Source organism: Ixodes scapularis, unplaced genomic scaffold (assembly GCF_016920785.2).
Source record: "Ixodes scapularis isolate PalLabHiFi unplaced genomic scaffold, ASM1692078v2 PGA_scaffold40__2_contigs__length_1045541, whole genome shotgun sequence".
Classification (NCBI taxonomy): Eukaryota; Metazoa; Arthropoda; class Arachnida; order Ixodida; family Ixodidae; genus Ixodes; species Ixodes scapularis.
This window is the reverse complement of record NW_024609869.1, coordinates 804,142-816,850: the sequence shown is the minus strand read 5'-3', so window position 1 is coordinate 816,850 and position 12,709 is coordinate 804,142. Positions and strand designations below refer to the sequence as shown.

The following is a 12,709-nucleotide window of genomic DNA, read 5'->3' as shown; positions in this document are numbered from 1 at the left end:
GGACGCTCAAAACGCCCCATGCTTGTTTTGCGGTGCACGTGAGCACTCGTTCGACCAATGCAACGTGTGTTCCATCAGTGAGAAAAACGAAATACTGAAGAGAGACGGCCGATGTTTCAGGTGCTGCAAAAGATATCACCGGGCAAGAGATTGGCGCAATGCCAGATTTCTCCGCTGCGCTAGCTGCCAAGGAAGACACATGACTTGTCTCTGCGATCCTGACCTGAAACCCACCAAAGACAGTCCTCATTCGTCGTCAGAGCCAGGCACTTTGGAGGTGTCAGTAACGAGTGCGGTGTCTAACAGCGTCGAAACAGTTCTTCTGCAAACCGCCACAATCTGGGCAGAAGGGGAGACTAAGCGCCGCCTGTTCCGGTGCTTACTGGATGGAGGAAGCCAGTGGACGTTTGTGACGACCAGGCTAGTCAACGAGCTGTCTTGTAAGGTTCTAGGAAAAGACGATTTGAGCATTACACTCTTCGGCAATACTGCCCTTGGTAGTGCGAGTAAACTCCGGAAGGTAGAGGTATGGCTCCAAAGCCAATACGATCGGAGACACATACGAATTGAGGCTCTGGAAGTTCCTGCCATCTGCCGTTCTTGTGCGTTCCCTGCAAGTCTTTGCAGGACAGCTCAAGCGTGCACGCTGCAATTCGCCGATCTTTCATGCTCAGGGCTCAAGAGAAACATTGACATTGATATACTGATCGGAGCAGATAATTACTGGAAAGCTGATTACATTTTTTGTGATTATATTTCTATTACGTTACTAGAGCCTCGCACACTAACTCCCGAGTGTGCGATGCAAAATTAAAATGAGATACCCAGAAATCCGTTGCAGGTGCCCTGAAGTCGCTGACGCAAATTTTTAGGAATGTATTTGGAAAAGTATTTGGAGGAGACCAAATACATTTTGATGTATTTGTATCTTGTGCTTAAATGCTTTTTTTGAAATGTAATTAGATTTGTAATTAAATACATTTTTGCCGGAGTATTTTGTATTTGTGTTTCAATACACATTTGCATGCATTTTGCCCATCCCTGCTCCAGAGGAACAAGAGTTTCCGTCCCACGTGAGTCTAAGTAAAACCTTAAATATTAGTACCTATGCCGGTGCATCCCTATTCCTGTAACCTGAGATTACTTTTAGGCAGGGATGGGCAAAATACATGCAAATATGTATCGAAATACAAAGACAAAATACTTCGTCAAAAATGTATTTAATTACAAATCTAATGACATTTCCAGAAAAGCATTTAAGAACAAGATACAAATACAACCAAATGTATTTGGTCACCTCCAAATACTTTTCCAAATACATTCCTCAAAATTTGCGTCAACGACAATTCAAGGCACCTGCAACGGGTTTCTGGGTATCTCATCCTAATTTTGCATTGCACACTCGGGAGTTAGTGTGCGAGGCTCTAGTAACGTAATAGAAATATAACGACAAAAAATATAATCAGCTTGGACGTAATAGGTGAAAAAAGTACAGAGCTACAAGCAGCTTTTTTGTCGATTACATTTTGGTATAGCCCAACAAAGAACCCAGAAGACCAAGACGCGCAGCACTAGCTAGAGAATTTTTTTATTGCTGCAGCTCGCACCAGTTACGAAAATCTGGACGACCCGCGCGTTTAGAATGTTCCAGGCAAACATATGGATGGAAATCAGGCTGGAAAGCATCACAAGTTGCCAAGAAGCACTTATTTAGCCAGTCTGCCTGTGAACGTCGATTTCGTCACTATTCTTGCCCTGGACTGGCACCGTAATCACAAAGTCACTAAACGCTTCTGCATGATTCAGAGACACTGCGTTCGGTGCAGAACGTAGGTTTCTTCCTGCTGTGGACAGTGCCAATAATTTTGAGGGATGTATTTTCGCTTACAAAATTGTATTTAATTACAATTGTATTTGAAATACCCACGTTTTAGTATTTAAATACAGATGTCAAATACATTACCCAATTTGTAATTAAATACAAATTAAAAATACACAAAGTATTTGAAATACGTATTTTAAATACTTGTATTTGAAATACTGCCCATCCCTGCTTTTAGGTATTTCTCTTTTCTGGACGGAGATTGCAGGACGTGATATTTAGAATTGCATTTACCTTGGTGGAGCATTTAAAAATGAAAGCCGTTTACAATTCCCTGTAACGCCGGATTAGAGCGCAGCTCTTGAGGAGGAGGATGGAAGCGTATTGAGCGATAGGTGACTCCTTGAGGTCACGTGACCTCAGGGGGGGGGGGGGGGGGGGGTCTTGTGACCTTACGGTTACTCCGACGCCGACGCCGAGTCCGCTCGAGCCGGAAACGGGCGCCTAAGAGCTGCGTTCTAAAACGTTGCTGGCCATTGTAAAATGTAGGCGGCACCTCTGGCGTCATGGGAAAAATAACGCATAAAATTTACAAAAAATTTCAAGTAAATCAACTCGGCAACCGTTTGGATCTAATTTGGCACCTCCTGAGATACTTTATAATTTAATCGAAGTAAGTATAACACAAATTTTCTCACGGAATCCCCCCCTACACACACACACAGACATGCGTGCGCACATATTCGCATATACAGGAAAATAGTTAATGCGTATCGGTAACACCCTTTCGACAAACAAATGATTTTTATCTAGTTTTTTCACACACTGACACGTGCGCGTTGCATTAGGGACACGCGTTTCAAAGATATTATAATTCAACTATGTAACAAGAAAAGAAGCACCACGTATTATTTCTTTTTTTGTCAAGTAGGTATTAGTTTACGTATGGTATGACTTGCAGCGAGACGAAAAGATTTAATTTTGAACAAGCAAGCTGAGTCAAACATTGTTTCGCCATTTCAATCCGCATGACACAATACAGTGTGTCTCATTAATGCATTTTTGTGGTAGGTTGCTGAGCACTCCGCGTACGGCTGGCAGGTCCATTAGGCGTCCGTTTCTACACTTTGGAAATTAGTTTGTATCGACCAAAAATATGAGTCGGAGTGGCATCGCCTCAGATCGGAGCACTTAGAGACGCCGGGGGAGGTCCGCGCAATCGTGATGAATTTGCATTCCTTTATTGACAATGGCGCTAGCCAAAAACCATTAGATATACGGTTGAATATATATGCGATCCTCTATACCCGTTATTCTCTCAACTCTCAGGAAAGATAAGAGGATCCTTCAGAAAAATATAGCTCTCCCTGACACTCAGACATGTTCTCGTTTCCGGAAAGGGTTATCTTCTTGGCTGTGCTCCTCGCAGCACATGCAAGCTTTCAAACTAACCAGTATGAAAATCTGGGGAGTGTCTTGAGTAGATTGATAGACATCCTCAACGACATTCTGCTCTCCTTCGATCCTGGGAACAAGTTCTTGAACGTTTTTGTTCCCCCTGACTGCCTCAAAGACAACTCTGCGGTGTTCAACGATTTCCTCAAGTCCCGAAAAGAAACTGTAACATTGTGGACTGACGGCAAGAAGCACTGGGACGCTTGCAATGGGAAGCCGTGCGAGAAGTTTAGGCAGCTGTTTTTTCATATGGTTTTCTTCATATGCGGAAAATGCGAATCAAATTACTTCATGGGTACCGTCGATCTACATTACTTTATGACTGCTTTCGTCGTAGCGGAAAACGCCTGCCATTATCCGAGTGATGGTTCATGGTCTATAGAAGTAGCATTTTTACCCCCTTATCGTAGAGCCAGCGGTAGCTACTTTATAGATTTCTACAACGGCAGTACTTTTTTGACTAGCGAGTTCGAAAGGAATGTCGCTAAACACCAGACTCTCGCAAGTGAGCTGTTGTCAACACGGCGACGAACGCTCAACGGGAACAAGGTACATTTTGAATGTTTCAATCATAACGACTGCGAGCATCCAAGCTTTAACGTTACCTTAATGCTTTTGGCGTACCGCAATGCTTCGATTAGCCCTGGAGACTCCTTTTCAAATAATGATATGTATCGGAGCTCGTTTGTAAGTAGCTTAAACAATCGCCCAGATAAAGATGCGTCAGACGTCCTTTTTGCTCTCCACCATTTTGGATCGGCTGGTTATTCCTTTTATGTTCGCAAGCGTAATCCGGTTCCCAAGGAGACAATATTTATCTTGCCATTTTTGAAAGAGGTATGGACAGGACTTCTCGTATCTTGCCTTTTCCTGGTCTTGACCTATGGCTTCATTGCGAAGGTGACGCAAGTGCCGAGGGCCGATGCGGTAGTCTTTATATTTCTTATGGTGGCGGCATTCCTTCAACAAAGCGTGCGACTTCACAGCCGTTTGCTGAACAGGCAACCGTACCGGGTTCTTTACGGCGTGATGGCCTTGATGTTTGTTGTGATGTCGACTATCTTCAGGGGCCGCATCACATCGCTTCTAAACAACCTTCCGCTCGACGGAGAGGTCGCTCAGTTTTCTTCATTTGAGGACCTTCTTATCAAAGGTCATCGGATCTGCGTTCTTGATATACATTCCATATCTGCTCGACATGACTCAACAGCATGGAGGTCCAAACACGGAAGTTCCATCAAGACAGGAAGTGAATGCTTCCACATTCTAAACTCGAATTCAAAAAAGTATGGAGAGATCAAGATCGCCGCCGACGGGAAGGACACCTTCTTTACCTTCAACTTTCGAACGGGTTTGAGCGAGGAACGGAGACGAGAGCTTTATGATAAAGGCTACGTCGAGACCGAAGACGCCGTGTTTTCGTACCCCGTAGGACCGGAAATGAGGGCATCATCTGTCTACCGCCACGATTTCGATGCGACGCTGAGTAGAGCGGTAGAGGCTGGCCTCTACGAAAGGAATTACGCATTCACGGAATACAAGAGAAGACATTTTTACGAGCGTAGTTTGATGCACCCGGAAGAACTGGTTCTCAATCTCAGCGACCTGAGACCCTATTTTCTTGCTTGGCTCGTGGGAGTGTCCTTCTCGATTTTGGTGTTCATTGGCGAATCAGCTGTAGTTCGACTGGCATGCAGAAATAACACAGAAGGTGTGAGGGTGATCGGTAAACAGCCGTCACGACAGAGGATACGAATAGCAGGTACGACGAAAAAGGTTCGTCGTCGGGCCGGAGGTCGAAGGGAACTGCGGTAAGCCTTCTATTAAAGACGAATGGGATAGTATTTTTTTAGAGCAAAACGTTCTCCAGACGTAAAAAAAACATCTAATTACCTGGCTCGGCTTACATTTAATAAAATATTTTAAAGTGATTTGATTTCTATATTCTAGCACAGAACAGGGGAAAGGAAAATAATAAGTTGAGTAGTGAAAATGTTTCTTATAAGAGCTTCAAATGTATGGGGAAAAATGTGAAGAATGAACAGTCAGATGCATATAAACCTGAGGCATGATCTATTTGGTAAACACCTTTACCGATTCTAATACTGTTGTCCGTACTATAAAGGGGCGTTTAATAAATCGATCGTAGTAATCAAGAGCACAAAGCTTTAGAGAGATGCCTGAGTGTTCGTCGTGAACACAGCTAAGCGTGTATTAGAAACAAGTGCGGTGTAAGCGTTCGGCGAGGATGGGTATGCAATCAAACACTCCCTGCCCAAAAAATTACGACCTCTAATGACGCTTGGCGGGATTTTGAAGAGGGCCTATTTAGGCAATAATTTGTACATTCAAGTGGTAGTTGTTAAAAACGTATTGAGTGCGGCACATGTTTTCTTCACTTGATGTTTTATGCATAAACCCCTCCCACTCAAACATACCGTCGTTTTCTCAATTCAGGTTGTGAGGCTCTTGAAATGTGGCTTTAATTGAATTATCCATTAGAAATGTTTACGTTTTCATTTTCTTTAATACTAAAAAAAAAATTCATGTACGTGTGAAGTGTAGAGTTTTTTTTTATTTTTGCAAGATATATTTATATACATATATATATTTATTTTTTTTGCCAACTATATGTAACCCCATATGTGAAAACTGTTTTAGATGTGATGTTTGGTATGGAGCATGTTTTGTGTGCTATGTGGCTGTGGCGTTTGTGCTTAAAGTATAACGTTTGACACTCTCAATAAGATTAAGTGCAGTATTTTCTCCAGCAGTATGGTTATTGGGGGCTTACTTCTGCAATGTCATGAAGATTAGTTGTCATCTTGGTGTTAAACACTTGTCACCGAACGTGTGATAAATTTAAATTGCACGTTAAAAAGCTGTGTGTAAATGGTTGATATCAAATAAATGTTGGATTTTAGTGTTGGAGTAAAGTTTATGTCCATTCATTATTTCTTCATAGTAGTTAACTTCAGCTATATCGCGTGTTCTATATACCTTTTAAATCAATAAGGCTTATCCGGTTATAGTAGCCTGCTTGGTGACCCACATACAGCTATGCGATTTAATCATCACCGTCTCTATGTTTGTGATAGACATGTTTAAATTTCCACCCGAAAGCTACCAACCGTATAGATATATCGCTAATCCTTACTAAATGATCTTGACAAAAGCTCGAAAACCTTATCATTATTAGGTAGTGATTGGCTAAATTGACTCATGTAAACACTGCAGGTAAATTATATAAGCTCAATCTCTCAGTAACACTGGTTCAGACATCTGCGTTTGACTGCGTTAAGATGGCATGCGTCGAGCTGTTGCTATGGCTACCCTTACGACAAGCCAATGGGGATGGGCTGTGCTGGACGACGCAACGCAGAGCAGCGCAGTCGACGCAATAATGTGTGAACGACATCAACTGTTTGGTGTAGTATGACTTGCCTTTTACAACGAAGGTGTTTATGGCTAGGGTTCCGGGGATTTTGGTGTACGTGAACAAACATTCTATGCTCCCTTCGCACGCACGCACCGCACCGCATCCACACCCCGCACGTGCCGGGGTGTGCAGCAGCATAGCCTCCTTTATACGCACAATGCCTGGTAATTCGACGACGGAGCCATGAGTGCAGGTCGCAGAATTGAAACGAAAGCATAGCAGATCCACGGCCACTCGATTAGGACTCCCCTTGGGAGCGGCCTGCCGTATGCCTCACTCCGCCGGTGAGAGCGATAGTTCTACTTTACCCCGCAGCGCCAGCCTTGGCGCTCGTTATCGGTGAGAGATAGAGTTCCTTTCGGCGGAGCATATCGAGGAACTCTATACTCCGTTTCACGTTAGTATGTACTTGTAAGCCGCGCGAGCTAAAAGCGCGAGATAGTTGCTTCGAAGGAAGCCCCGGCGGTTGCATGAGCGCTCGTGCAGCGAGTGCTCCAGTCAAGGCAGTAAAGGCTAGCCGCTCGCGCTAGCACAGCGTTCGCGGTTAGTCCATGCTAAGGTAAGACGAAATATAGTGAGAGAGGAGCAGTACGCCCGGCCCGGTGTGGGTATTTAGATTTTTTTTTTTTCGTGAAGCCGCAAGTCTCAATTGAAACGAGTGCCAGATTGCATGAATGATGTGACAAGTCTGTGTAGAATAAAAGCACATGAATCTTTCTGCGAAAAGCTCACTCAGCTGCATGCTGCGCGTTAAAGCTCCATTCTGCTGGCAGTATGAGGGAATTGTCGTTTTCTTGTTCTGGTAACTGTTGCCCCGTTTCTATTACCACTGTAATATAGGAGTTATAGTTGGATATAGCTAGGCCGTATGATTTCCGGTTTTAACCGACGCTCGAGCACGCGCGAGCTGTGCCTTTTATTCATCTGTGAAGGACAATATAAAATCGGATTCCGCGTGCATAACTTCAGCATTACAAACTTCATTGTTCACAAAAAAACAGACCAAGGGAGTCATATAGTTCACAAGCGGAGTACCTTTCGGGAAGGCTTCCGCGAAAGCCTCAATATATTGTCTAGTGGGCTGTTTAGGTTACCAGCCCAGTTTGCCAAAAAAGGTCTGAGGAGTTTTCTGAGAAATAGCTCGCAGAGATCTTCGCTGTGGTAGGGGTCTCGGCAGTTAACACACCACATCAGCGGGCAGTCTATAAGGTGTGGAAGCACAGCGCTCGAGAGGACCTGGCAAATCCTTCCACAACCACGAAACTCTGCCGACTGTAGAGCCCTCTCGACAAAGGTGCAGACGAGCTTGCACAGCCAGACAGCTTCAGTTTGTGGATAGCTGAGTCCGCCTTGGTCAAGGCTAAACATGGACGAATATGCTCCGTCACGTGATGCATTTTCCTTAAGTTGCGCTTGCATTCAGGACACGTCACCTGCAAAGTTTAGCGGGTTCTACACATTAGCCTTCCTTGCTTTCACTGGGAAACTCTTAGTGCTTTGCTAGGTTGAATGTTTCAGCTAATTACTTTGAAATTACGAAAATTTCTACAAATAAAAATGGTCACCTTTTGTTCGCAAACGAAGGCCAAGTAGTTAGCCATGTAAGTCAGCGGTGCGAACTCAAGTTCGGAAAAGACTTTATTGTACTTCATCAACTGCAGGATTTCCTGTTTCGCGAGTGGAGATGGCACATTTCATCGCCGTCTGGCACTCAGAACTGAACGCGCATTTACATTTCCGGCAGCTTCCAAAATGCCAACACAAACCACACACATGAGCGCAGTGTGACATATACGATATTTTCGCCGAGCACAGCGGTGCATAGGTGGGGGGAAAGCGAGTTTTGTTGCCTTGTGCAACCGCGGCAGCGCCTCGGTATCGGCGAAGCCAATGACAGGCAGATATTTTATCTGGGTAGCGGAGCAAGAGCGCGTTATGCGCCTTCTCTATACTCCGTTTCACCTTATGTTGTACCGCAGCGGAGGCTGGAAGCGCGAGCTCGTAGCGTTGACAGCTGCCGTTACTGCACGAGAGCTTGTGCCGTCGAGATCTGCCCCAGACCTAGGAGCTCGCGCTTACAGCCTTTCCTGCGGTACACTGGGTGAAACAGAGTATAGCTTTCAGCTCACAAGACCGCTCACTAAAGCCCCTCGATATGTTTTTGTTTGTGTTTGCAAGTAGTGCCAAATGCGCGAGCGCACGTGGCCCAGGTCTCGTGCGGCCCTTGGAAGCAAATGGCGCCGCAGCACTGAAATGAGCGGCCCTTGGAAGCGAATGGCGGCGGAGCACCCGCTCGTGGCACGTGTCTTGCGCATTTCCACAACAATGGTTGGCGGTACTTGTGAAAACACCTTTATCAAGGGGCTTTACCGCTCACCGATGTGCAGCGCCCCCACGGAAAATGGAAGAAGTTCTCCTCTCACGCGCACTCTTTTGTTTCCGGAAAGACATCGGCTGGCCGCACCAACAGGTGGGATCGAGTGGCCGTGGCAGAGCGCATTTCTCGGGGAACCCGGTATTCAGCACACAGCTTTTGCAGAGGCAAGGACCCCAACAAGTTTTTCAAACTCAAAGAGAAAAGAAGCGGTAGCGCGAGGAGCGCGAGGAGCACGATCGCAGATTCTATCCAAGCACTTTACTAGGGGGAATACATTCCACTCCTCTCAAATACACTAGCCTCGGCACGGACAGGTTTTCTGGTAGGGTGCCTGCATGTCTGTCTGTCTCAGGGTGAAGCACTGATCTCTGGGTGAAGATATCCATTGTTGACCTGAATGTGACAGCGCGTGACGCTCTCGCGCACTCGGTGCTAGACTTGGGCTGTAAAATGGCGTCTATGCATTAGCCAAAGCTACGCGCTCGAGCTGAGTGACACCGTATTTCGTGCACTTCAAAATGCATAAAAAAACGATTGGGCGGAAAAATGGCTGAGATGTCACCACTCAAGCAAAAGCGCGCGTGTGTATGAAGGCACTCTAGTTTTCTGGGCTTGGCGAGGGCCATCTATCGTCGGGGAGGTCTCGGCTATCGATGATATTGATGTTCTACATACCTTTCTTTCATTGTTGTGGCAATGAGCGAGACACGTGCCGCGCGCCACTTCTATGAATAACATGGCGTCTAAACTCTAGCTCAGTGGTGCGCTAAATACTTTGCTGTGCTGTGCCGCCATGATGTTCCCAAAGGTCGCACGTTCCACGTGCCTCGTGCATCGACGCACCTTGCGCTACTTTTGAAACATGCAGGGGCTCTAGGTGCGATCGGAGAAGACACCGCCGCGGCCGCCGCGAACATCCACGTGCACTTGGGCGTGGACTGACGCGGATCTCCATACCGTCAGGGCTGGGTTCGGCGCTGTAGGCGTTCTGTCTAATGCAAATGAGCTGAGTTGAATGTATTCCCCTAGTAAAGTATTTGTTCTATCACTCGGGACAAGTGTGTTTCGGCGTCTCGCCGCAGCGGGGCGCCCGTTACATATCTCCCCTTTCATCCGTTGTGTGCCGCTGTAGCGTTTCACTTTCGGCGGCTGCTTCTCATGGCGATCTGCCAGGCATTGTCAGTATAGAAGAGGTTATGGCAGCAGTAAAGCCTGGTTCAGACAGTTGCGTTTGACTGCGTTGCGGCAGCGAGAAACCAGGACATCCCTGCTGCTTATGTCGCGTGCCATGGTGATTCCTTGAATTGGAGTCCACGCTTCATACGAAGCACTGATGTGCCGGTGACTCGCTTTCGGTTCTCGACGTGGAGAGCCGTGTTGCTTGTTTATACTCAGAAGGTACACTTACAAAACGAACGAGGTAGAATGTTCTAGGCTCCCAGGGAAGGCTCAAAAGAAACCGCGCCCTACGGTGTCAGTCTCACCCTAGCGCTCGAGCCTGCTGTTACGCCGCTGTCGACGCCTGTGACGCTAGCCTTTTTTTTATTTTGCTCTGGGCGCCATTCTACATAAATAAACGTTTCTTTTCCTTCAGTCATTCGTCGCCTTATTAACTGTCATTCATGACAATGCGAGACTGCTCTTGCCGAGGCGATGCGTGGTCGTCTCGATGTGATCCAAGAACATTAGGGAGTTTTAGCGAGTCGTTTTTGGAGCACACGGTTTCGAAATCATGAACGGCGCAGCTGGTCCATTCCGTGAAACCGGACGTGAATTTGAACATATTCTAGCGCACCGTACACTGCCGCAACCGTGTAAACGACGATGATGATTACGTTTGACCGGCAGCGTTATCTTCTAGTAAACATGTGAAACATTCTGCAGCGTGCAAAACCGTGGCGGCTCGTGGTTCCGGCGTACAACGGATGTAAACAAGACTGACCGACGTAACATTTGCGGCCTGAATTTCAAGACCTGAAATTTAGATAGAGAAAAAAGTTTCTGAACGACAGCAATGGCAGGTGGTGTCTCGGTCATCTTGATCTTGAATGATATCATTCACGTTGTGTGCCATCGAATCAAATAATTTCGTCGGCTCGCGGCCGCCACGGCAGCAATTCAACCCGCAGATCGCAAGCAAACAATTACTAGAATGCGTAGTTTACAGCATTCGCTATAGCTTATACCATTGTGAGACGCCGTCGAAATTGATTGATTCAACCTGTCAAACGAAGCAGAGTTACAGGATGGCAAATCGCCTCCCATTATCGTAAGCCTAAAGCTCTTGTGGTGTGGATACGACTCGCTAAAACTCCCTCTTGACGTGAGCGGACTCGTCCACACAACCACTCATGTTGTATCCTCATATTTAAACAAATTTAAAATGTTATTCAGAGCAAACTCTTGGTTTATTTATCTTGTTATTGTAGTTCGCGTGCACAGTAAAAGCTGCGTCTACAGTTTGTGTCTTGGTGGCGCTGCAAATGCTTGAGCTTTCTTTCTTCCTTTTTTTTTTGAAAAAGAGGGCCGAGGGAAAGGGAGGGGGGGGGGGGGGTAGAACGCCATTTGAAATCTCTCTGACGTAGTCTGCGCCAAAGTTAGCGTAGACGTGTTTTGTTTCCGGCACGCGTTAGTGAACGTGTGCTGAACTTCAGTGCACAATTCTACAACTCCCTAAGTACATTAACGGAAAAACACTTTTGTTTCAGCTTTGCAGGTGTGGATAATTGGAAAGACAAATATGACAGGGATACACGAGACTTGCCATTCTACTTACAACGAAAAAGTGAACGAGACTGGTGGCCTTACAGATATTCCAAAATATTATATCTACAATGAAACGTGCCCGTAAAAGAAAGTAATGCTGCCTTATTCCATGCATATATATGTACATATGCAATTATGTACCAGCAATGAATTGAGCACTATAAAAGAGAGAACTGTCAACGAACTCATGAGCGTAAAGGGAAGTTTTACTGTAAAAAAGCACCACGTGTAATTAAATTATACGGATTTGGGTCGAAGGTATGGTCTTTACATATAAAATAAAACGGAAGGTTGCTTTGTCCAAAAAGCGTTTCGTTTGGTTTCGCAACCCGAATAAAAACAAACCAACAAAACAGTCTTTATATCAAACAGCACCATGATGTTTTCACTGTTATTCCTTTTGATAAGGGCAACCTGAGCACCAGGTGACTATAACAACATTGTATTTCTAGTACGTCAGAACTTCGGCCCCCTCCAAGAGCCTGCCCCCACCTCTACATTTCGCTGGAACCTCGGCAACAATTTGACTGCGTTTTGGGCCAGGTTTTAGGACTCATTAGCCGAGTTCAGGGTTTGTATCCAATAAACATGCGAGAACATAAATAACCTAAATAAATTTTCGATAAGAGTTATATGTTTATTGGAGCGTCTGTTTAAGTGCGCTAACAGAGAATTAGAAAGAACAAATATAAGTTCGAAATCAACAAAATACTGTTGCAGCCAGGTCTTATCAAAACGTAAAAAATATTTTCGCAATTTTTTTTTGTATTCCCTCCTATATTCTTATTAATTAATGTAGTCATTCGTGATAGCTTAGCTTTCATGGGCAAAATGAATGAGCGTGACGATA

At 45.4% G+C, this 12,709-nt stretch overlaps 1 protein-coding gene across 1 annotated transcript in view; it reads left to right on the top strand.

Annotated features, from left to right (window-relative positions):
• The window catches only part of LOC115309677, a 35,755-nt gene extending 23,811 nt beyond the window's left edge, over positions 1 to 11,944 (top strand). The window contains exon 5 of the mRNA XM_040209883.1: positions 11,802 to 11,944. Within this exon, the coding sequence (XP_040065817.1) occupies positions 11,802 to 11,944 (143 nt within the window). The remainder of the gene's footprint in view (positions 1 to 11,801) is intronic.
• Positions 11,945 to 12,709: the final 765 nt, after the last annotated feature.